General features: G+C 48.2%; 2 protein-coding genes across 2 annotated transcripts in view; one reads left to right on the top strand and one right to left on the bottom strand.

The window, feature by feature from the left end:
* The window catches only part of LOC138641596 (uncharacterized), a 118148-nt gene extending 116511 nt beyond the window's left edge, over nt 1-1637 (bottom strand). Inside the window, exon 1 of the mRNA XM_069729096.1 lies at nt 1544-1637. The gene's annotated coding sequence lies outside the window, so the exon portion shown is untranslated. The remainder of the gene's footprint in view (nt 1-1543) is intronic.
* A 7936-nt stretch (nt 1638-9573) lies between these two features.
* On the top strand, nt 9574-10690 carry LOC138643527 (uncharacterized; the record flags this gene model as incomplete). Its single annotated transcript, XM_069732425.1, has 1 exon — nt 9574-10690. A coding segment is annotated over exon 1 (990 nt), but the record flags the coding sequence as incomplete, so codon positions are not given.
* Nucleotides 10691-25083: the final 14393 nt, after the last annotated feature.

The raw sequence follows: 25083 nt of genomic DNA, 5'->3' as shown, positions 1-25083 counted from the left end.
CGACACAGGCAGCAACCGCAACATGGGGAGTGACACCGACATGAGGAGCGTCAACGACAGCTACAATGACACGACAAGTGACACAGACGAGACAGCAGCGACAAAGACATGGGCAGCGACACGGGGAGTGACGACACGGGCAGGGAAAACGACACGGAGAGCGTCAACGAAAGCTACAATGATACAGGGAACGACACGGACAGCTATAATGAGACGGGGAGCGAAACCGACAGCTACAATGAGACGGGGAGCGAAACCGACAGCTACAATGAGACGGGGAGCGAAACCGACAGCTACAATGAGACGGGGAGCGAAACCGACAGCTACAATGACACGGGGAGCGAAACCGACAGCTACAATGACACGGGGAGCGAAACCGACAGCTACAATGACACGGGGAGCGAAACCGACAGCTACAATGACACGGGGAGCGAAACCGACAGCTACAATGACACGGGGAGCGAAACCGACAGCTACAATGACACGGGGAGCGAAACCGACAGCTACAATGAGACGGGGAGCGAAACCGACAGCTACAATGAGACGAGGAGCGAAACCGACAGCTACAATGAGACGGGGAGCGAAACCGACAGCTACAATGAGACGGGGAGCGAAACCGACAGCTACAATGACACGGGGAGCGAAACCGAGAGCTACAACAAGGATAGCGACACCGACACGATCAGAGACAAGGACACAGGGAGCAACAACGACAAGAGGAGCAACAACGACAAGAGGAGCAACAACGACAAGAGGAGCAACAACGACAGAGGGAGAAACAATCACAAGAGGAGCGACAACGACAAGGGGAGGGACAACGAGACAGGGAGCTTCAGCGACAGCTACGACACAAGGAGCGACACCGACAGCTGCAATGACACGGGAAGGGACAACGACACGGGGAGCGACAACGACATGGAGAGTGACGACAACGACACGGGGAGCGACGACGACACGGGAAGCGACGACGACACGGGGAGGGACGACGACAAGGGGAGGGACAACGACACGGGGAGGGACAACGACACGGGGAGGGACAACGACACGGGCAGCACCATTGACATTGAGAAGGGTGAGACCAGGAGCTTTAACGACCGCTACAATGACACGGGGTGGGACACTAACAGCGACACCGACACGGGGAATGACGAGACAGGCAGCAACAGTGACATGGGGAGCGACACCGACACAGAGAGACAACAACACACGGAGCGACAGAGTCATGGGGAGCGACAACGACTAGCAGTGACAGGAGGAATAAGATGAAGTAGAAATGACATGAGGGGCACCAATGACAGGAGGAGCAGCAGAGCCGCACACGCTCCCCGTACACAGGCTGTTGCTAAGTGATTAGGGAGGTGTACACCCGGCTGAGACCAGGACGACAGTCAGCAGAGAAGAGCGATAGAGCCCCGGTCCAACAGCCACGAGATGCCCGGGACTATGGGCCTGACCGCGAGCGGCTGCAGCCATCTGCCCGGCAATTCCGCCAGCACCGCCTGCGGCCTGCGGAGCCCCGACCTCTCCTAGCGCAGGAGCTTACACGGTCAGTGACTCCCGGCTGCGACCTCGGCCATGTCCGGGCTCTGATGTCACTCGGCGGAGGATGGGGCCGTAGTCTCGCGTGGAGACGGAGGAAAAACACAACACAATGCAGCTCTCCACAAGACCACTGGGTGGCAGCAAATCCCAATGTATTAAAGAGACAGGCCCGAGTCAGAGGGTCTATCACACCGGAGAGTAGAGAGAGGCCGAGGGCACTAACACAGCGCACAGGACAGAGAAAACCTCCGGACTCCTCCTCAGTTAGGCTACGTTCACATTAGCGTTGCGCCGCCCTGCGTCGGCGACGCAACGCGCGACGCATGTTAAAACGCGCGCAAACGCGCGCAAAAACGCGCGCGTTTTGCGACGCGTGCGTCGTTTTTGACAAAAATCGGACGCACAGAAAATGCAACTTGTTGCATTTTCTTGCGTCCGACGCTAGCGTCGGAAACGACGCACGTGGCGAAAAACGCCACCCAAAAAACGCACGCGTCCCCTATGTTAAACATAGGGGCGCGTCGCCGCTGCGTCGCCGCTGCGTCGCCGACGCAACAGCGGCGCAACGCTAATGTGAACGTAGCCTTAGAGATATTTCTGTATGGCCATGACTATGAAAATGGTGTTAATTCATAGTTTTGATGCCTTCAGTGTGAATCTACATGTGGAATTATATACTGAACAAAAAAGTGTGAAACAACTGAAATTATGTCTTATATTCCAGGTTCTTCACAGCAGCCACCTTGTGCTTTAATGACTGCTTTGCACACTCTTGGCATTCTCTTGATGAGCTTCAGGGGGTACTCCAGTTTTCTTCCGCGATTTGCATTAATATTGTGCGTTTTTGGGGTCTCGCTCTTTTTTTCTCCCAGCTCCGACAGAATGGATGAAGGTGTGATGGCGATTGGTGCTCATAGAAATCCTGAGGAGCGCTGCGGTTCTCTCTGCCACAAATCCCACTTGTGGGACTGGAGTCCATCTTGTGGCGAGGGGCACAGAGGAGTCCAACACTTCATGGATCAGGAGCGTCTGACTCCATCCCATCATGAAGACCCCTAGGAGCTGCGGCCCTCTTGATGAGCAGGGCCCACCATGGTTCAGCCAGGCAGTGGGATCTCCCCAGTGGCCATTTATTGGGGGCGTCTTCATTACCTCCGAGTACATGTTACGTTTGGGATCTAAGAGTCTTGATCTCTTTGATTTCTCTTAATCCGGCCACACAGACCGGTGAGGAGCATTGTCACAGTGGTGACACGTTGTGGAGGTGGCCTCATGTCCCACAATGGGCTTCCCCTGCGTAAGCGGCAGTGTGGGGTCCGCGGCAGGCAGAGACCACCTGCTTCACCCACACTCTACACACGGCATATAGGAATGTAGAGAAAGCATCACAGGATCGTTCTCATAAAGATGGCAGAAAACATCTCCAGAATGAAGACAAAATAGACGCCGACCAGAAACAAAATGCCGGATGAACTGCAATATCAGCGTCACAAAGGCCTGAAAATCTCCAGCACCTCAAGAAGGAACACACAGGTGTGGAGGTAATAATGTTATTTCTATAGCGCTGACATATTCCACAGCGCTGCACAATAAGCGGGGACATGTACAAACAAAAAGGAAACACAGATCACCAGTGACTGGAGGAGGGAGGACCTGCTGTTCACAAGAGCTTACAATCTAGGAGATGGCACAATACGTAGAACGTGCCGTCATGTACGCTCCAACCATCACTGTAATATAACGCTGCATAATCAGTCACCGGCCAGGAACTGTATATATACATGTATGATCAGTCACCGGGCAGGATCTGTGTATGTACATGTATGATCAGTCACCGGGCAGGATCTGTGTATGTACATGTATGATCAGTCACCGGGCAGGATCTGTGTATGTACATGTATGATCAGTCACTATCCAGGATCTGTGTATGTACATGTATAATCAGTCACCGGCCAGGATCTGTGTATGTACATGTATGATCAGTCACCGGCCAGGATCTGTGTATGTACATGTATGATCAGTCACTATCCAGGATCTGTGTATGTACATGTATGATCAGTCACCGGCCAGGATCTGTATATGTACATGTATGATCAGTCACCGGGCAGGATCTGTGTATGTACATGTATGATCAGTCACCAGCCAGGATCTGTGTATGTACATGTATGATCAGTCACCGGGCAGGATCTGTGTATGTACATGTATGATCAGTCACTATCCAGGATCTGTGAATGTACATGTATGATCAGTCACTATCCAGGATCTGTGTATGTACATGTATGATCAGTCACCGGGCAGGATCTGTGTATGTACATGTATGATCAGTCACTATCCAGGATCTGTGAATGTACATGTATGATCAGTCACTATCCAGGATCTGTGTATGTACATGTATGATCAGTCACTATCCAGGATCTGTGTATGTACATGTATGATCAGTCACTATCCAGGATCTGTGTATGTACATGTATGATCAGTCACTATCCAGGATCTGTGTATGTACATGTATAATCAGTCACCGGCCAGGATCTGTGTATGTACATGTATGATCAGTCACTATCCAGGATCTGTGTATGTACATGTATGATCAGTCACCGGCCAGGATCTGTGTATGTACATGTATGATCAGTCACCGGCCAGGATCTGTGTATGTACATGTATGATCAGTCACCGGCCAGGATCTGTGTATGTACATGTATGATCAGTCACCGGCCAGGATCTGTGTATGTACATGTATGATCAGTCACTATCCAGGATCTGTGTATGTACATGTATGATCAGTCACTATCCAGGATCTGTGTATGTACATGTATAATCAGTCACCGGCCAGGATCTGTGTATGTACATGTATGATCAGTCACTATCCAGGATCTGTGTATGTACATGTATGATCAGTCACCGGGCAGGATCTGTGTATGTACATGTATGATAAGTCACTATCCAGGATCTGTGTATGTACATGTATGATCAGTCACCAGCCAGGATCTGTGTATGTACATGTATGATTAGTCACCGGCCAGGATCTGTGTATGTACATGTATGACCAGTCACCGGGCAGGATCTGTGTATGTACATGTATGATCAGTCACCGGCCAGGATCTGTGTATGTACATGTATGATCAGTCACTATCCAGGATCTGTGTATGTACAGATCAGTCACCGGGCAGGATCTGTGTATGTACATGTATGATCAGTCACCGGCCAGGATCTGTGTATGTACATGTATGATCAGTCACTATCCAGGATCTGTGTATGTACAGATCAGTCACCGGGCAGGATCTGTGTATGTACATGTATGATCAGTCACCAGCCAGGATCTGTGTATGTACATGTATGATCAGTCACTATCCAGGATCTGTGTATGTACAGATCAGTCACCGGGCAGGATCTGTGTATGTACATGTATGATCAGTCACCGGGCAGGATCTGTGTATGTACATGTATGATCAGTCACCGGGCAGGATCTGTGTATGTACATGTATGATCAGTCACCGGGCAGGATCTGTGTATGTACATGTATGATCAGTCACCAGCCAGGATCTGTGTATGTACATGTATGATCAGTCACTATCCAGGATCTGTGTATGTACATGTATGACCAGTCACCGGGCAGGATCTGTGTATGTACATGTATGATCAGTCACCGGCCAGGATCTGTGTATGTACATGTATGATCAGTCACCGGGCAGGATCTGTGTATGTACATGTATGATCAGTCACCGGCCAGGATCTGTGTATGTACATGTATGATCAGTCACCGGGCAGGATCTGTGTATGTACATGTATGACCAGTCACCGGCCAGGATCTGTGTATGTACATGTATGATCAGTCACCGGCCAGGATCTGTGTATGTACATGTATGATCAGTCACCGGGCAGGATCTGTGTATGTACATGTATGATCAGTCACCGGCCAGGATCTGTGTATGTACATGTATGATCAGTCACCGGGCAGGATCTGTGTATGTACATGTATGATCAGTCACCGGCCAGGATCTGTGTATGTACATGTATGATCAGTCACCGGCCAGGATCTGTGTATGTACATGTATGATCAGTCACCGGGCAGGATCTGTGTATGTACATGTATGATCAGTCACCAGCCAGGATCTGTGTATGTACATGTATCATCAGTCACCGGCCAGGATCTGTGTATGTACATGTATGATCAGTCACCGGCCAGGATCTGTGTATGTACATGTATGATCAGTCACCGGCCAGGATCTGTGTGTGTACATGTATGATCAGTCACTATCCAGCATCTGTGTTTGTACATGTATGATCAGTCACCGGCCAGGATCTGTGTATGTACATGTATGATCAGTCACCGGCCAGGATCTGTGTATGTACATGTATGATCAGTCACCAGCCAGGATCTGTGTATGTACATGTATGATCAGTCACTATCCAGGATCTGTGTATGTACAGATCAGTCACCGGGCAGGATCTGTGTATGTACATGTATGATCAGTCACCGGGCAGGATCTGTGTATGTACATGTATGATCAGTCACCGGCCAGGATCTGTGTATGTACATGTATGATCAGTCACCGGGCAGGATCTGTGTATGTACATGTATGATCAGCACCGGCCAGGATCTGTGTATGTACATGTATGATCAGTCACCGGCCAGGATCTGTGTATGTACATGTATGATCAGTCACCGGCCAGGATCTGTGTATGTACATGTATGATCAGTCACCGGGCAGGATCTGTGTATGTACATGTATGATCAGTCACCGGCCAGGGTCTGGAAGAAAGAATAGCAACTTTGAAACTCATCAAAGAGAATGAAGACTTTCTAGACAGAACAGAAGCATCTCTACTGGTCACAGAAGGTGAAAAAAGTGTCAGAGAACCTCCAAAAGCAGATGAGTGGAAGCATGTGACCAAAAGAAGCAAGAAGACCATGGAGAAATCACCAACCACACAACTGAAGAACCGATATCAAATCTTTGTAGAGGATGAAGATGGCACACCTAAGGATGAAGCAATACCAGCAAGCAAAAAAGAAAAGGGCACACAGCAACAAGTGACAGCAAAAAGTACAGCCAAGAAGCAACGAAGAGTGGTGGTGGTGGGAGACTCACTACTGAGAGGCACAGAAGCAGCCATCTGCAGACCGGACATAACTGCAAGAGAAGTATGCTGCCTTCCAGGTGCGATGATCAAGGATGTGACCGATAGGATACCAAAGCTCTTCAGCTCCAAGGACGTCCACCCATTTCTTCTGATACATGTTGGCACCAATGACACGGCAAGGAAGGACCTACCGACAATCTGCAAAGACTTTGAAGAGTTGGGGAAGAAAGTAAAGGAACTGGATGCACAGGTAGTTTTTTTCTTCTATCCTTCCAGTAGACGGGCATGGAACCAGGAGATGGAACAGGATCCTTGATGCAAACAACTGGCTAAGACGATGGTGCAGACAACAAGGATTTGGATTCCTGGACCACGGTGTGAATTACTGGTATGATGGACTCCTCGCCAGAGACGGACTACACCTCAACAAACCTGGGAAACACACATTCGCCAGAAGACTCACTACACTCATCAGGAGGGCGTTAAACTAGAAGAAGAGGGGACGGGAAGAAAAACATTAGACTTGAACAAAGACGACCCAGGAAAACATACTCAGAAGGGAGGTAAGAACATTTCTAAAACAATCCACAGTGAGGAGATTGGAACAAAACAAAATCCTCTAAACTGCATGCTCGCAAACGCCAGAAGCCTGACAAACAAGATGGAAGAACTAGAAGCAGAAATATCTACAGGTAACTTTGACATAGTGGGAATAACCGAGACATGGTTAGATGAAAGCTATGACTGGGCAGTTAACTTACAGGGCTACAGTCTGTTTAGAAAGGATCGTAAAAATCGGAGAGGAGGAGGGGTTTGTCTCTATGTAAAGTCTTGTCTAAAGTCCACTTTAAGGGAGGATATTAGCGAAGGGAATGAGGATGTCGAGTCCATATGGGTCGAAATTCATGGAGGGAAAAATGGTAACAAAATTCTCATTGGGGTCTGTTACAAACCCCCAAATATAACAGAAACCATGGAAAGTCTACTTCTAAAGCAGATAGATGAAGCTGCAACCCATAATGAGGTCCTGGTTATGGGGGACTTTAACTACCCGGATATTAACTGGGAAACAGAAACCTGTGAAACCCATAAAGGCAACAGGTTTCTGCTAATAACCAAGAAAAATTATCTTTCACAATTGGTGCAGAATCCAACCAGAGGAGCAGCACTTTTAGACCTAATACTATCTAATAGACCTGACAGAATAACAAATCTGCAGGTGGTCGGGCATCTAGGAAATAGCGACCACAATATTGTACAGTTTCACCTGTCTTTCACTAGGGGGACTTGTCAGGGAGTCACAAAAACATTGAACTTTAGGAAGGCAAAGTTTGAACAGCTTAGAGATGCCCTTAATCTGGTAGACTGGGACAATATCCTCAGAAATGAGAATACAGATTGTCACGATATGGTATGAAATATCATAAGTAGTTCTCTAGCCTGTGTGGGCTAAGCCCCTTCTTGGAGTAACAGTTTGTAGCTGCAAATTCCTGGCTGTCCTTCTCTGAGAGTATGGGGGAAGAGAGGTTTTATTGCCGAACGGAATTTACGACTAGCATTTCCTGTGTAAGCTCTTGTTCAGCTATAAGGAAAAGTGGCTCCAAAAATTCATGAAAGATTCTTTGTCTAGTTTTTGTTAGATATTAGGCAAACGATTTAAGCTAGAAATACGAAAATATATATTTTTATTCTCACTCGATGTATCTACACAACCCGCGAAACACGAGTTTCTAACTCCATCTGGTAAAGAAGTAGGGTTTTCTCTGTAAATATGTATCCCAGATAGGACATATTTGATCTCATTAGAATGCTCACGTTAATCCGAGATGAATTATGGGTTTGGTATGACTCTGTCATGTTTTGTAGTGAAGTTATAGAAATTAGAGAGAATAGTTTAAAGTTTAGGCAGAATGTAGAGAGAGGAGGGTCTGGATAAGCCAGCCTTTCTGTGATGTCACAGCCTTAATGTTTTAAGTGTCTGGCAGGCTCTGAGGAGTCACTTTTTGCTGATTTCTCCCTCTGGACTGCTTTGTCCTATTGTCCTGGAAGAGCTGGTACATCCCATGGACTGGGATGTATGGAAACTGCACTAGCCTGGATGCCTGCAAAGCTTTTAATATGTGAGTGTTATCTTTTCTCATTTATTCCCTTTATGTTATAATTACCCTTGTACATATTTGCAATTGTCTCATGTATAACATCTTTATAAACTATTTTTAATAACGCACTGCCTAGTTATTTTGAATGGGATATACTATTATATATTAGTTCGTTCTCCTGCTCTAAACCGTACCCTAAGTCTCTTGAAGGGAAAATACGCTACTGTTACTGTTGTGTTGGGTTAGCTTCGGACCCGTTTAATCGAAGCTGGTGGCAGCGAAAGTGTGCTGACGGTTGGATTATGCTGAAGCAACTGCGGGTTTGATAATTATTGTTCCTGCCTGTGTGGGAGTAGTTATCGCGTCGCTGCAGCGTGCCCAATAGCCAGTACATAGCAGGCAGCCTTTCTGGCGACTAATTACCCAGGGTGCAGTACCTAATCTGACCTGAGAGTAAGGGGGCGCCAGAGAGCTGCAAGTGTTAAGTGGAACTGTAAGCGGGATATACATAAATCCCTGCAGTTCGTGGTATATAGAAAAGCAGTGGGATACCTAGAATAAGCCCCTGCTGTAAACTAAGAGGTCAATAGCCTTGTGTGTGTTTTTTCATCACATCGTGGAGGGGAGGGATAACTAAGATAAGCCCCCCTGCACATGTGATAGCCGTCTGTTGGCCTAAAGTCACCCCAACCCGTGACGTAGGGGTGACGGTCACGGTGTGACTCCTGACCCATTGGTGACAGCGGTCAGGGGAATCGTGACAATTGGTGGCAGCGGTGGGATATCTTAGAGCATTAGTGATTTGGTTTGAGTAATCATTCCTCTCACTAAAAACTTGCAGAAAGTTCTTGCGAGGACTCTGCGCAAATAAGTTTGGAGAACGAACTCAGTGCTTTTTAGTTGTGAGACAATTGCGTACTGGTAATTATCCCCTCCCTTTCTCTTCGTTTTTCTATCCTATCTTTTATTTGGCAACCATGGTTGTGCTGGGAGAAACCTTCTATGAGCAGCAGACCAGAGACACCCTTGTCGCCTTATGCAAGTCACAGCACATTGACTCTGCAAGCAAAAACAAAGCCCAACTGGTCGCAGATCTGGTGCAATGGGAAGCCGCTCGAGACCAATCTCAGAGCTCAGAGGCCGCAGAAGCCAGCACAAGCGAACATGGTGCTGCAGCAGAGGTCCAACCACTGAATGCTGGCCCTGTTAGCAATCCGGGCGAATTGGACCCCCACCTGCAGGCGGCCTTGAAAGAATTCCCCATTGACGACCATGAGGGACGTCGGCAGCTGATTCAGCAATACCGGCAGGAGGCCCAGGCCCAGCAAGCCGAGAGAGAGGCCCGAGCTGAGAGAGAGGCACAGGCCCAGCGAGCCGAGCGGCAAGCTGAGCGGGAGTACCAGCTGCAGTTAGCCCGACTGCAAATGCAGGGGTTGTCTCAGACCAACCGTGAGCCTAGCAGCGCTCAGACACCGAAGCCCCGGCCTGATCACTTTCCTGTTATGGAGAAGGACGGAGATTTGGACACTTTTCTGCGGGCCTTTGAGAAAGCCTGCAGGCAGTACCAGCTGCCTACAGATGAATGGGCACGATACCTGACACCAGGGCTGAGAGGCAAAGCTCTGGAGGCGTTTGCTGCCCTCCCTCAAGAACAAGATGGTGACTATGAGGCCATCAAAAAGGCTCTGATAGCCAAGTACCAGCTTACACCCGAGGTGTACCGTAGAAAGTTCCGGACCCTGCAACGTGGCCCACACGACAGTTACAGTGATGTGGTGCATGGACTGGGGACCCACTTTGACCAGTGGACCCAAGGACTGTCAGTGACCACCTTTGCGCAGCTGCGAGACCTGATGATCAAAGACCAGTTCTTTCATCTTTGCCCAGCTGAGGTGCGACAGTTCGTGATGGACAGAGAACCCAAAGACGTGACGAAAGCAGCGCAGATTGCCGATGCCTATGAGGCCAACCGTAGATCGGAAGTGCGGAAGCCAGTCACCACCAGCTGGAGAGGGGGTAAGCCTGCAACCAACGCCAGTACCCCTGCCAGCCAGCACACCCGAGGTCCTGGCCCTGTGGCCAACAGCACCAGACCTACCACCGAACCTCGCACGTGTCACACCTGCAAGCGGCCTGGGCATATCAGTACCTTCTGTCCAGACAGGCCGAAGAACACCCCAGCCAAGGCCCCAGGGCCTAATGCAGCAGTTCTTTTGGTGGGTGGTGTGGTTGGGAGGGTGTGTGACAACGTGCAGCCCGTCACTGTGGGAGGCCATGTTGCTACAGGCCTCAAGGACACCGGGGCTGAACGAACCCTCATCCGACCCGAACTGGCGGCCCCTGAAGAAATCATTCCGGGGAAAACCCTAACTGTCACTGGGATTGGGGGCATCAGCTGTCCCTTACCGATGGCCCGGGTTTTTATTGATTGGGGTGCTGGGAGCGGGGTGAAGGAAGTGGGGCTGTCGGATAATTTGCCCACTGATGTTTTGTTGGGAACTGATTTGGGGAGGATGTTTGCATACTACGTCCCTGACACCCCTCCCCAATCTACTAATAAGGGTGACGTTAACCCTGATGATGATGATGATGATGGGAAATCGCATGTGTTACCTGACCATGCTTTATCTTGTAATGATGCATCTAATAACCATTTTTTCCCTAGGATTGAGGGTGAAAATGTTGTACCTGTGCCAGCGGAACCTGATAATGATTTTTCTGTGAAGGTTAATGTGTCCATAGGTACAGGTGTGCCCAGCCACGTCGCTCTGCGGAGTGAGACGGCTGAGGAACCCCTAACAGGGACAAGTGTCGGTGCTACAGGAAATGGGGAGATGCATGGGAACCGTGAGGAAGGTGACGCCATGAAAGTGACCAGTGCCACCGAGGAAGGTAACTGGCCCATAAGTAGCACTGCCCCTGGAGTGTTGGGGGTGGATGGGGAGGTAGAGCCCATAGCAGCGCCGGCTGATGGGCCTGTAGAAACCCCCGGGGAGACAGCCTATGTAGCTGCTGTCACCCGCAGTCAGAGTGCCCGGAACGCAGATAACTGTCTGCCTTCCGGACCCTCCTCAGTCATCACTGTGACTGAACCAGAGGTGGACCCAGAGCAGGTCCAAGAGGGTTCCCGTGGGGAAGGGACCCTGACGTCGCTTCTGGCTTCCCCTAGCCAGGAGTTTCAGGCCGCTCTGCACACAGATGCGAGCCTAGAGAGTTTGAGACAACTCGCCGGGACGCGCTTCTCCGAGACTGATAAGGAGAAGGTGTTCTGGGAACGAGGAAGGTTGTACCGGGAGACAGTACCCGGAGAATCACAAAAGGAGTGGTTGAGGGAAAGACAGCTGGTCGTCCCGCAGCAATTCCGGGGTGAGTTGTTGCGGATTGCCCATGAGATCCCGCTAGCTGGACACTTGGGGATCAGCAAAACTAAGGCCCGGCTGTCTCAACACTTCTATTGGCCTAAGATGGGGACAGATGTGTCAAACTACTGCCGCTCCTGTGTCACCTGTCAAAGAGTGGGGAAGGCGGGGCCTGCTCTTAAGGCTCCCCTGATCCCTTTGCCAGTGATAGAGGAGCCTTTCCAGAGGATCGCGGTGGACATTGTGGGCCCGCTGGCCGTCCCCAGCAGCTCTGGAAAGCAATACATCCTTACTGTGGTAGACTACGCTACCCGGTACCCAGAGGCAGTAGCTCTGTCCTCAACTAGGGCAGATAAGGTGGCAGATGCCCTGTTGGCCATCTTTTCACGTGTAGGATTTCCCAGGGAAATGCTTACTGATCAAGGGACCCAATTTATGTCTCGCCTAATGGAGGCTCTCTGTAAGAGAATGCAGGTTAAGCACCTGGTATCGAGTGCGTATCACCCACAGACCAATGGCTTGTGTGAACGCTTCAATGGTACCCTCAAACAGATGCTACGCATGCTGGTTGAGACTCAAGGGTGCGACTGGGAGCGGTACCTCCCACACCTGCTGTTCGCTTACCGAGAGGTTCCACAGGCCTCGACGGGGTTCTCCCCCTTCGAGCTCCTGTACGGCAGGCGAGTCCGGGGACCCCTTGGGTTGGTAAGAGAATCCTGGGAAGAGGAGCCGAACCCTTCTGAAGTGTCCATAGTGGAGTATGTCATGCGCTTCCGTGACAAGATGCAGACCTTGACGCAGTTGGTGCATGACAACATGACGCAGGCTCAGGCTGATCAGAAGCACTGGTACGACCAGAACGCCCGGGAGCGGACCTACCACGTGGGTCAAAAGGTGTGGGTGCTGGTCCCCGTACCAACGGATAAGCTTCAGGCAGCCTGGGAGGGCCCGTACGTCGTCCACCAACAGCTCAACCCGGTCACGTACGTGGTCACGCTTGACCACGCTCGGGGTAGGCGAAAGGCCTTTCACGTCAACATGATGAAGGCTCATCACGAACGTGAACCTTTCGTCCTACCGGTCTGCAGCTTGCCCGAAGACGGTGAGGAAGACACCCTCCTGGACTTGCTGGCCCAAGCCAAGGCCAATGGGTCCATCGAGGATGTGGAGGTAAGCGCCTCGTTAACTGAACCCCAGCGGGTGCAGTTGCAAACCACCCTGGAACCTTTCCGGGTCGTGTTCTCCAACCGACCTGGGAGGACTGAGTTAGCAGTCCACGAGGTGGACACCGGGAATCACGCCCCACTACGGCGAACACCCTATCGAATCTCTGACCAGGTGCAGCAGACTATGCGCCAAGAGATCGATGAGATGTTACAGCTGGGGGTGATTCGGCGGTCAAAGAGCGCGTGGGCATCACCTGTAGTTCTCGTGCCAAAGAAGGACCGGACCACCCGGTTCTGCGTGGACTACAGGGGGCTCAACGCCATCACAGCCTCGGATGCGCACCCAATGCCGCGCATGGAGGACCTGCTTGAGAAGTTAGCTGTCGCAGATTATCTAACAATAATGGATCTGAGTCGAGGATACTGGCAGATTCCCCTGAGCCCCGAGGCGCAGGAAAAGTCCGCCTTTATCACACCCTTTGGACTGTACGAGTCCACGGTCATGCCCTTCGGCATGAAGAATGCCCCTGCCACTTTCCAGGGGATGGTCAACCTCCTGCTTCAGGGACTGGAGACGTACGCCGTGGCGTACTTGGATGACATTGCCATTTTCAGTCCCTCCTGGAAGGAACACCTGCAGCATCTCGATGAGGTGCTCAGGCGAATTCACCAAGCAGGACTGACTATCAAGCCGGGAAAGTGTCAGATGGGCATGAGGGAGGTTCACTACCTGGGGCACCGGGTAGGCGGGAACACCCTGAAGCCAGAGCCTGACAAAGTGGGAGTGATCGTGAACTGGCCCACTCCCGTGACCAAGAAACAGGTGATGTCCTTCTTGGGCACTGCAGGGTACTATAGGCGCTTCGTAAAGCACTATAGTAGCCTGGCAAAACCTTTGACGGACCTCACCAGGAAGAAGCTACCTCACATTGTCAACTGGACAGATGGCTGTGAGGGGGCCTTCCAGGCGTTGAAAACCGCACTGTGCAACGCCCCTGTGTTGAAAGCAGTCGACAGCAGTCGACCGTTCTTGGTGCAGACCGACGCCAGCGAGTTTGGCCTTGGTGCTGTGCTCAGCCAGGTTGACTCGGAGGACCAAGAGCACCCCGTGTTATACCTGAGCCGGAAACTTTTGCCGAGGGAAGTGGCCTACTCCACAATTGAGAAGGAGTGCCTGGCCCTAGTCTGGGCCCTGCAGCGCTTGCAGCCCTACTTGTATGGTCACACTTTCACTGTGGTGACCGACCACAACCCTCTTCGCTGGCTAAACGCCATGTGTGGAACCAACGGCAGGTTGCTACGCTGGAGCCTTGCCCTTCAGCAGTTTGACTTCACCATTGAACACAAAACGGGCAGGGAGCATGGGAATGCAGATGGACTCTCCCGCCAGGGTGAACCTACTGAGGTGCCCATGGAGGCATACCGTCGGGTTCTACCTCCCTAGCGCACACCAAAAGGGGGAGGTGTCACGATATGGTATGAAATATCATAAGTAGTTCTCTAGCCTGTGTGGGCTAAGCCCCTTCTTGGAGTAACAGTTTGTAGCTGCAAATTCCTGGCTGTCCTTCTCTGAGAGTATGGGGGAAGAGAGGTTTTATTGCCGAACGGAATTTACGACTAGCATTTCCTGTGTAAGCTCTTGTTCAGCTATAAGGAAAAGTGGCTCCAAAAATTCATGAAAGATTCTTTGTCTAGTTTTTGTTAGATATTAGGCAAACGATTTAAGCTAGAAATACGAAAATATATATTTTTATTCTCACTCGATGTATCTACACAACCCGCGAAACACGAGTTTCTAACTCCATCTGGTAAAGAAGTAGGGTTTTCTCTGTAAATATGTATCCCAGATAGGACATATTTGATCTCATTAGAATGCTCACGTTAATCCGAGATGAATTATGGGTTTGGTATGACTCTGTCATGTTTTGTAGTGAAGTTATAGAAATTAGAGAGAATAGTTTAAAGTTTAGGCAGAATGTAGAGAGAGGAGGGTCTGGATAAGCCAGCCTTTCTGTGATGTCACAGCCTTAATGTTTTAAGTGTCTGGCAGGCTCTGAGGAGTCACTTTTTGCTGATTTCTCCCTCTGGACTGCTTTGTCCTATTGTCCTGGAAGAGCTGGTACATCCCATGGACTGGGATGTATGGAAACTGCACTAGCCTGGATGCCTGCAATGCTTTTAATATGTGAGTGTTATCTTTTCTCATTTATTCCCTTTATGTTATAATTACCCTTGTACATATTTGCAATTGTCTCATGTATAACATCTTTATAAACTATTTTTAATAACGCACTGCCTAGTTATTTTGAATGGGATATACTATTATATATTAGTTCGTTCTCCTGCTCTAAACCGTACCCTAAGTCTCTTGAAGGGAAAATACGCTACTGTTACTGTTGTGTTGGGTTAGCTTCGGACCCGTTTAATCGAAGCTGGTGGCAGCGAAAGTGTGCTGACGGTTGGATTATGCTGAAGCAACTGCGGGTTTGATAATTATTGTTCCTGCCTGTGTGGGAGTAGTTATCGCGTCGCTGCAGCGTGCCCAATAGCCAGTACATAGCAGGCAGCCTTTCTGGCGACTAATTACCCAGGGTGCAGTACCTAATCTGACCTGAGAGTAAGGGGGCGCCAGAGAGCTGCAAGTGTTAAGTGGAACTGTAAGCGGGATATACATAAATCCCTGCAGTTCGTGGTATACAGAAAAGCAGTGGGATACCTAGAATAAGCCCCTGCTGTAAACTAAGAGGTCAATAGCCTTGTGTGTGTTTTTTCATCACATCGTGGAGGGGAGGGATAACTAAGATAAGCCCCCCTGCACATGTGATAGCCGTCTGTTGACCTAAAGTCACCCCAACCCGTGACGTAGGGGTGACGGTCACGGTGTGACTCCTGACCCATTGGTGACAGCGGTCAGGGGAATCGTGACACAGATAATAAATGGGAAATGTTTAAGAACATCCTAAATAGGCAGTGTAAGCGGTTTATACCTTGTGGGAATAAAAGGACTAGAAATAGGAAAAACCCAATGTGGCTAAACAAAGAAGTAAGACAGGCAATTAACAGTAAAAAGAAAGCATTTGCACTACTAAAGCAGGATGGCACCATTGAAGCTCTAAAAAACTATAGGGAGAAAAATACTTTATCTAAAAAACTAATTAAAGCTGCCAAAAAGGAAACAGAGAAGCACATTGCTAAGGAGAGTAAAACTAATCCCAAACTGTTCTTCAACTATATCAATAGTAAAAGAATAAAAACTGAAAATGTAGGCCCCTTAAAAAATAGTGAGGAAAGAATGGTTGTAGATGACGAGGAAAAAGCTAACATATTAAACACCTTCTTCTCCACGGTATTCACGGTGGAAAATGAAATGCTAGGTGAAATCCCAAGAAACAATGAAAACCCTATATTAAGGGTCACCAATCTAACCTAAGAAGAGGTGCGAAACCGGCTAAATAAGATTAAAATAGATAAATCTCCGGGTCCGGATGGCATACACCCACGAGTACTAAGAGAACTAAGTAATGTAATAGATAAACCATTATTTCTTATTTTTAGGGACTCTATAGCGACAGGGTCTGTTCCGCAGGATTGGCGCATAGCAAATGTGGTGCCAATATTCAAAAAGGGCTCTAAAAGTGAACCTGGAAATTATAGGCCAGTAAGTCTAACCTCTATTGTTGGTAAAATATTTGAAGGGTTTCTGAGGGATGTTATTCTGGATTATCTCAATGAGAATAACTGTTTAACTCCATATCAGCATGGGTTTATGAGAAATCGCTCCTGTCAAACCAATCTAATCAGTTTTTATGAAGAGGTAAGCTATAGACTGGACCACGGTGAGTCATTGGAAGTGGTATATCTCGATTTTTCCAAAGCGTTTGATACCGTGCCGCACAAGAGGTTGGTACACAAAATGAGAATGCTTGGTCTGGGGGAAAATGTGTGTAAATGGGTTAGTAACTGGCTTAGTGATAGAAAGCAGAGGGTGGTTATAAATGGTATAGTCTCTAACTGGGTCGCTGTGACCAGTGGGGTACCGCAGGGGTCAGTATTGGGACCTGTTCTCTTCAACATATTCATTAATGATCTGGTAGAAGGTTTACACAGCAAAATATCGATATTTGCAGATGATACAAAACTATGTAAAGCAGTTAATACAAGAGAAGATAGTATTCTGCTACAGATGGATCTGGATAAGTTGGAAACTTGGGCTGAAAGGTGGCAGATGAGGTTTAACAATGATAAATGTAAGGTTATACACATGGGAAGAAGGAATCAATGTCACCATTACACACTGAACGGGAAACCACTGGGTAAATCTGACAGGGAGAAGGACTTGGGGATCCTAGTTAATGATAAACTTACCTGGAGCAGCCAGTGCCAGGCAGCAGCTGCCAAGGCAAACAGGATCATGGGGTGCATTAAAAGAGGTCTGGATACACATGATGAGAGCATTATACTGCCTCTGTACAAATCCCTAGTTAGACCGCACATGGAGTACTGTGTCCAGTTTTGGGCACCGGTGCTCAGGAAGGATATAATGGAACTAGAGAGAGTACAAAGGAGGGCAACAAAATTAATAAAGGGGATGGGAGAACTACAATACCCAGATAGATTAGCGAAATTAGGATTATTTAGTCTAGAAAAAAGACGACTGAGGGGCGATCTAATAACCATGTATAAGTATATAAGGGGACAATACAAATATCTCGCTGAGGATCTGTTTATACCAAGGAAGGTGACGGGCACAAGGGGGCATTCTTTGCGTCTGGAGGAGAGAAGGTTTTTCCACCAACATAGAAGAGGATTCTTTACTGTTAGGGCAGTGAGAATCTGGAATTGCTTGCCTGAGGAGGTGGTGATGGCGAACTCAGTCGAGGGGTTCAAGAGAGGCCTGGATGTCTTCCTGGAGCAGAACAATATTGTATCATACAATTAGGTTCTGTAGAAGGACGTAGATCTGGGGATTTATTATGATGGAATATAGGCTGAACTGGATGGACAAATGTCTTTTTTCGGCCTTACTAACTATGTTACTATGTTACTATGTTATTATGATCTGTGTATGTACATGTATGATCAGTCACCGGCCAGGATCTGTGTATGTACATGTATGATCAGTCACCGGCCAGGATCTGTGTATGTACATGTATGATCAGTCACTATCCAGGATCTGTGTATGTACATGTATGATCAGTCACCGGCCAGGATCTGTGTATGTACATGTATGATCAGTCACCGGCCAGGATCTGTGTATGTACATGTATGATCAGTCACCGGCCAGGATCTGTGTATGTACATGTATGATCAGTCACCGGGCAGGATCTGTGTATGTACATGTATGATCAGTCACCGGCCAGGATTTGTGTATGTACATGTATGATCAGTCACCGGGCAGGATCTGTGTATGTACATGTATGATCAGTCACTATCCAGGATCTGTGTATGTACATGTATGATCAGTCACCGGGCAGGATCTGTGTATGTACATGTATGATCAGTCACCGGGCAGGATCTGTGTATGTACATGTATGATCAGTCACCAGCCAGGATCTGTGTATGTACATGTATGATCAGTCACCGGCCAGGATCTGTGTATGTACATGTATGACCAGTCACCGGGCAGGATCTGTGTATGTACATGTATGATCAGTCACCGGCCAGGATCTGTGTATGTACATGTATGATCAGTCACCGGGCAGGATCTGTGTATGTACATGTATGATCAGTCACCGGCCAGGATCTGTTTATGTACATGTATGATCAGTCACCGGGCAGGATCTGTGTATGTACATGTATGATCAATCACCAGCCAGGATCTGTGTATGTACATGTATGATCAGTCACTATCCAGGATCTGTGTATGTACATGTATGATCAGTCACCGGGCAGGATCTGTGTATGTACATGTATGATCAGTCACTATCCAGGATCTGTGTATGTACATGTATGATCAGTCACCGGGCAGGATCTGTGTATGTACATGTATGATCAGTCACTATCCAGGATCTGTGTATGTACATGTATGATCAGTCACCGGGCAGGATCTGTGTATGTACATGTATGATCAGTCACCAGCCAGGATCTGTGTATGTACATGTATGATCAGTCACCGGCCAGGATCTGTGTATGTACATGTATGACCAGTCACCGGGCAGGATCTGTGTATGTACAGGTATGATCAGTCACCGGCCAGAATCTGTGTATGTAAATGTATGATCAGTCACCGGGCAGGATCTGTGTATGTACATGTATGACCAGCACCGGGCAGGATCTGTGTATGTACATGTATGATCAGTCACCGGCCAGGATCTGTGTATGTAAATGTATGATCAGTCACCGGGCAGGATCTGTGTATGTACATGTATGATCAGTCACTATCCAGGATCTGTGTATGTACATGTATGATCAGTCACCGGGCAGGATCTGTGTATGTACATGTATGATCAGCACCGGGCAGGATCTGTGTATGTACAGGTATGATCAGTCACCGGCCAGGATCTGTGTATGTACATGTATGACCAGCACCGGGCAGGATCTGTGTATGTACATGTATGATCAGTCACCAGCCAGGATCTGTGTATGTACATGTATGATCAGTCACCGGGCAGGATCTGTGTATGTACATGTATGATCAGTCACTATCCAGGATCTGTGTATGTACATGTATGATCAGTCACCGGGCAGGATCTGTGTATGTATATGTGTGATCAGTCACTATCCAGGATCTGTGTATGTACATGTATGATCAGTCACCGGGCAGGATCTGTGTATGTACATGTATGATCAGTCACCGGCCAGGATCTGTGTATGTACATGTATGATCAGTCACCGGGCAGGATCTGTGTATGTACATGTATGATTAGTCACCGGCCAGGATCTGTGTATGTACATGTATGATCAGTCACCGGGCAGGATCTGTGTATGTACATGTGTGATCAGCACGGGCAGGATCTGTGTATGTACATGTATGATCAGCACGGGCAGGATCTGTGTATGTACATGTGTGATCAGCACGGGCAGGATCTGTGTATGTACATGTATGATCAGTCACCAGCCAGGATCTGTGTATGTACATGTATGACCAGTCACCGGGCAGGATCTGTGTATGTACATGTATGATCAGTCACCAGCCAGGATCTGTGTATGTACATGTATGATCAGTCACCGGCCAGGATCTGTGTATGTACATGTATGACCAGTCACCGGGCAGGATCTGTGTATGTACAGGTATGATCAGTCACCGGCCAGAATCTGTGTATGTAAATGTATGATCAGTCACCGGGCAGGATCTGTGTATGTACATGTATGACCAGCACCGGGCAGGATCTGTGTATGTACATGTATGATCAGTCACCGGCCAGGATCTGTGTATGTAAATGTATGATCAGTCACCGGGCAGGATCTGTGTATGTACATGTATGATCAGTCACTATCCAGGATCTGTGTATGTACATGTATGATCAGTCACCGGGCAGGATCTGTGTATGTACATGTATGATCAGCACCGGGCAGGATCTGTGTATGTACAGGTATGATCAGTCACCGGCCAGGATCTGTGTATGTACATGTATGACCAGCACCGGGCAGGATCTGTGTATGTACATGTATGATCAGTCACCAGCCAGGATCTGTGTATGTACATGTATGATCAGTCACCGGGCAGGATCTGTGTATGTACATGTATGATCAGTCACTATCCAGGATCTGTGTATGTACATGTATGATCAGTCACCGGGCAGGATCTGTGTATGTACATGTGTGATCAGTCACTATCCAGGATCTGTGTATGTACATGTATGATCAGTCACCGGGCAGGATCTGTGTATGTACATGTATGATCAGTCACCGGCCAGGATCTGTGTATGTACATGTATGATCAGTCACCGGGCAGGATCTGTGTATGTACATGTATGATTAGTCACCGGCCAGGATCTGTGTATGTACATGTATGATCAGTCACCGGGCAGGATCTGTGTATGTACATGTGTGATCAGCACGGGCAGGATCTGTGTATGTACATGTATGATCAGCACGGGCAGGATCTGTGTATGTACATGTGTGATCAGCACGGGCAGGATCTGTGTATGTACATGTATGATCAGTCACCAGCCAGGATCTGTGTATGTACATGTATGACCAGTCACCGGGCAGGATCTGTGTATGTACATGTATGATCAGTCACCAGCCAGGATCTGTGTATGTACATGTATGATCAGTCACCGGCCAGGATCTGTGTATGTACATGTATGACCAGTCACCGGGCAGGATCTGTGTATGTACATGTATGATCAGTCACTATCCAGGATCTGTGTATGTACATGTATGATCAGTCACCGGGCAGGATCTGTGTATGTACAAGTATGATCAGTCACCGGGCAGGATCTGTGTATCTACATGTATGATCAGTCACCGGGCAGGATCTGTGTATGTACATGTATGATCAGTCACCGGGCAGGATCTGTGTATGTACATGTATGATCAGTCAACGGCCAGGATCTGTGTATGTACATGTATGATCAGTCACCGGCCAGGAGCTGTGTATGTACATGTATGATCAGTCACCGGGCAGGATCTGTGTATGTACATGTATGATCAGTCACCGGCCAGGATCTGTGTATGTACATGTATGATCAGTCACCGGCCAGGATCTGTGTATGTACATGTATGATCAGTCACCGGCCAGGATCTGTGTATGTACATGTATGATCAGTCGCCGGCCAGGATCTGTGTATGTACATGTATGATCAGTCACCAGCCAGGATCTGTGTATGTATATGTATGATCAGTCACCAGCCAGGATCTGTGTATGTACATGTATGATCAGTCACCGGCCAGGATCTGTGTATGTACATGTATGATCAGTCACTATCCAGGATCTGTGTATGTACATGTATGATCAGTCACCGGGCAGGATCTGTGTATGTACATGTATGATCAGTCACCGGCAGGATCTGTGTATGTACATGTATGATCAGTCACTATCCAGGATATGTGTATGTACATGTATGATCAGTCACCGGCCAGGAGCTGTGTATGTACATGTATGATCAGTCACTATCCAGGATCTGTGTATGTACATGTATGATCAGTCACCGGGCAGGATCTGTGTATCTACATGTATGATCAGTCACCGGGCAGGATCTGTGTATGTACATGTATGATCAGTCACCGGGCAGGATCTGTGTATGTACATGTATGATCAGTCACTATCCAGGATCTGTGTATGTACATGTATGATCAGTCACCGGGCAGGATCTGTGTATGTACATGTATGATCAGTCACCGGCCAGGATCTGTGTATGTACATGTATGATCAGTCACCGGGCAGGATCTGTGTATGTACATGTATGATTAGTCACCGGCCAGGATCTGTGTATGTACATGTATGATCAGTCACCGGGCAGGATCTGTGTATGTACATGTGTGATCAGCACGGGCAGGATCTGTGTATGTACATGTATGATTAGTCACCGGCCAGGATCTGTGTATGTACATGTATGATCAGTCACCGGGCAGGATCTGTGTATGTACATGTGTGATCAGCACGGGCAGGATCTGTGTATGTACATGTATGATCAGCACGGGCAGGATCTGTGTATGTACATGTGTGATCAGCACGGGCAGGATCTGTGTATGTACATGTATGATCAGTCACCGGCCAGGATCTGTGTATGTACATGTATGACCAGTCACTGGCCAGGATCTGTGTATGTACATGTATGATCAGTCACCAGCCAGGATCTGTGTATGTACATGTATGATCAGTCACCAGTCAGGATCTGTATATGTACATGTATGATCAGTCACCAGCCAGGATCTGTGTATGTACATGTATGATCAGTCACCAGCCAGGATCTGTGTATGTACATGTATGATCAGTCACTATCCAGGATCTGTGTATGTACATGTATGATCAGTCATCAGCCAGGATCTGTGTATGTACATGTATGATCAGTCACTGGCCACAATCCGTGTATGTACATGTATGATCAGTCACTGGCCACAATCTGTGTATGTACATGTATGATCAGTCACTGGCCACAATCTGTATATGTACATGTATGATCAGTCACCGGCCAGGATCTGTGTATGTACATGTATGATCAGTCACTGGCCACAATCTGTATATGTACATGTATGATCAGTCACCGGCCAGGATCTGTGTATGTATATGTATGATCAGTCACTGGCCACAATCTGTGTATGTACATGTATGATCAGTCACCAGTCAGGATCTGTGTATGTATAGTATGTGCAACAATAGGGCTACACACCAGTGCGTTTTCTAAGCGCAGCGCCTAGCAGAAAAGGATTACTGCTTAACAGGGGCTCATATCCACTTCATGTTTGGGCTCAAATTAACGCCCAGCTAATGCCCGGAAGAATGGTAGCTCCGTGGTCGCTATACAGGGTGCCATCCCCGAGCTACGATGGTAGGAGCTTTCCGTATTCTTCAGTCCCTCTGAGAAAAGAGTAGTGCATTTCATAACTTTGCCCACTCAATGATGTCACGACCAGAGGGTATATCTTAAACCTGCTGAGTTATGAGTCAGTCTTTGCCCAGGAAGCTAGCCGAGAGACACATCTGTAATGCATCTTGATGTATCGCCCCTCCTTCGCACCGCATGGTCTGCTAAGAAATTATATGAAGGAACTGTAAGGGTTTTTTCAACTTTAATCCCTTTTTATTTGTAATCATTCTGTAGATATATATTTGTCTCATTTTATAATATCTTGTTCCACTTTTGTAAACACTGCCTACCTTTTGGAGTAAAATATATAAAATTACTAGCTTTTTTTTCTCCTTGCTCTATGACGTACTGTCGCGTCCTTTGAAGTGAATTACGCTACTAATTGGGTTGGCTCCTGACTCATTATTGATTTAGGAATAGGAGCCGGTGGCAGCGGACCGTACTGAGCTTGTTGGGTAAAGCTGGCGGCGACGGAACCGAGTTTATAAGTGTATTGCTTGGCCCTCACTGCGGTGTGTGCCCAATAGCCAGTACATAGCAGGCAGTCTTTCTGGCGACTAATTATCCTAGGTGCAGTATCTAGTCTGACCTGAAGGTAAGGGGCGCCAGAGAGCTGCAAGTTCCAAACCGGAACTGGGATATAGATAAATCCCCTTCATCATTAGACCCCGCAGTATCAGGTCCCACCCCACACCTTAAAGATGTCACCACCTATGACCTAATCATTAGACCTCACAGTATCGGGTCCCACCCCACACCTCAGTGATGTCACCACCTATGACCTCATCATTAGACCTCACAGTATCAGGTCCCGCCCCACACCTCAGTGATGTCACCACCTATGACCTCATCATTAGACCTCACAGTATCAGGTCCCGCCCCACACCTCAGTGATGTCACCACCTATGACCTCATTAGACCTCACAGTATCAGGTCCCGCCCCACACCTCAGTGATGTCACCACCTATGACCTCATCATTAGACCTCACAGCATCAGGTCCTGCCCCACACCTGTGATGTCACCACCTCTGACCTCATTAGACCTCACAGTATCAGGTCCCGCCCCACACCTCAGTGATGTCACCACCTATGACCTCATCATTAGACCTCACAGTATCAGGTCCCGCCCCACACCTCAGTGATGTCACCACCTATGACCTCATCATTAGACCTCACAGTATCAGGTCCCGCCCCACACCTCAGTGATGTCACCACCTATGACCTCATCATTAGACCTCACAGTATCAGGTCCCGCCCCACACCTCAGTGATGTCACCACCTATGACCTCATTAGACCTCACAGTATCAGGTCCCGCCCCACACCTCAGTGATGTCACCACCTATGACCTCATCATTAGAC

This window comes from Ranitomeya imitator, chromosome 6 (assembly GCF_032444005.1).
Source record: "Ranitomeya imitator isolate aRanImi1 chromosome 6, aRanImi1.pri, whole genome shotgun sequence".
In the NCBI taxonomy this organism is placed as follows: domain Eukaryota; kingdom Metazoa; phylum Chordata; class Amphibia; order Anura; family Dendrobatidae; genus Ranitomeya; species Ranitomeya imitator.
The sequence above is the reverse complement of the archived record's forward strand: the minus strand, read 5'-3'. Positions and strand labels throughout refer to the sequence as shown.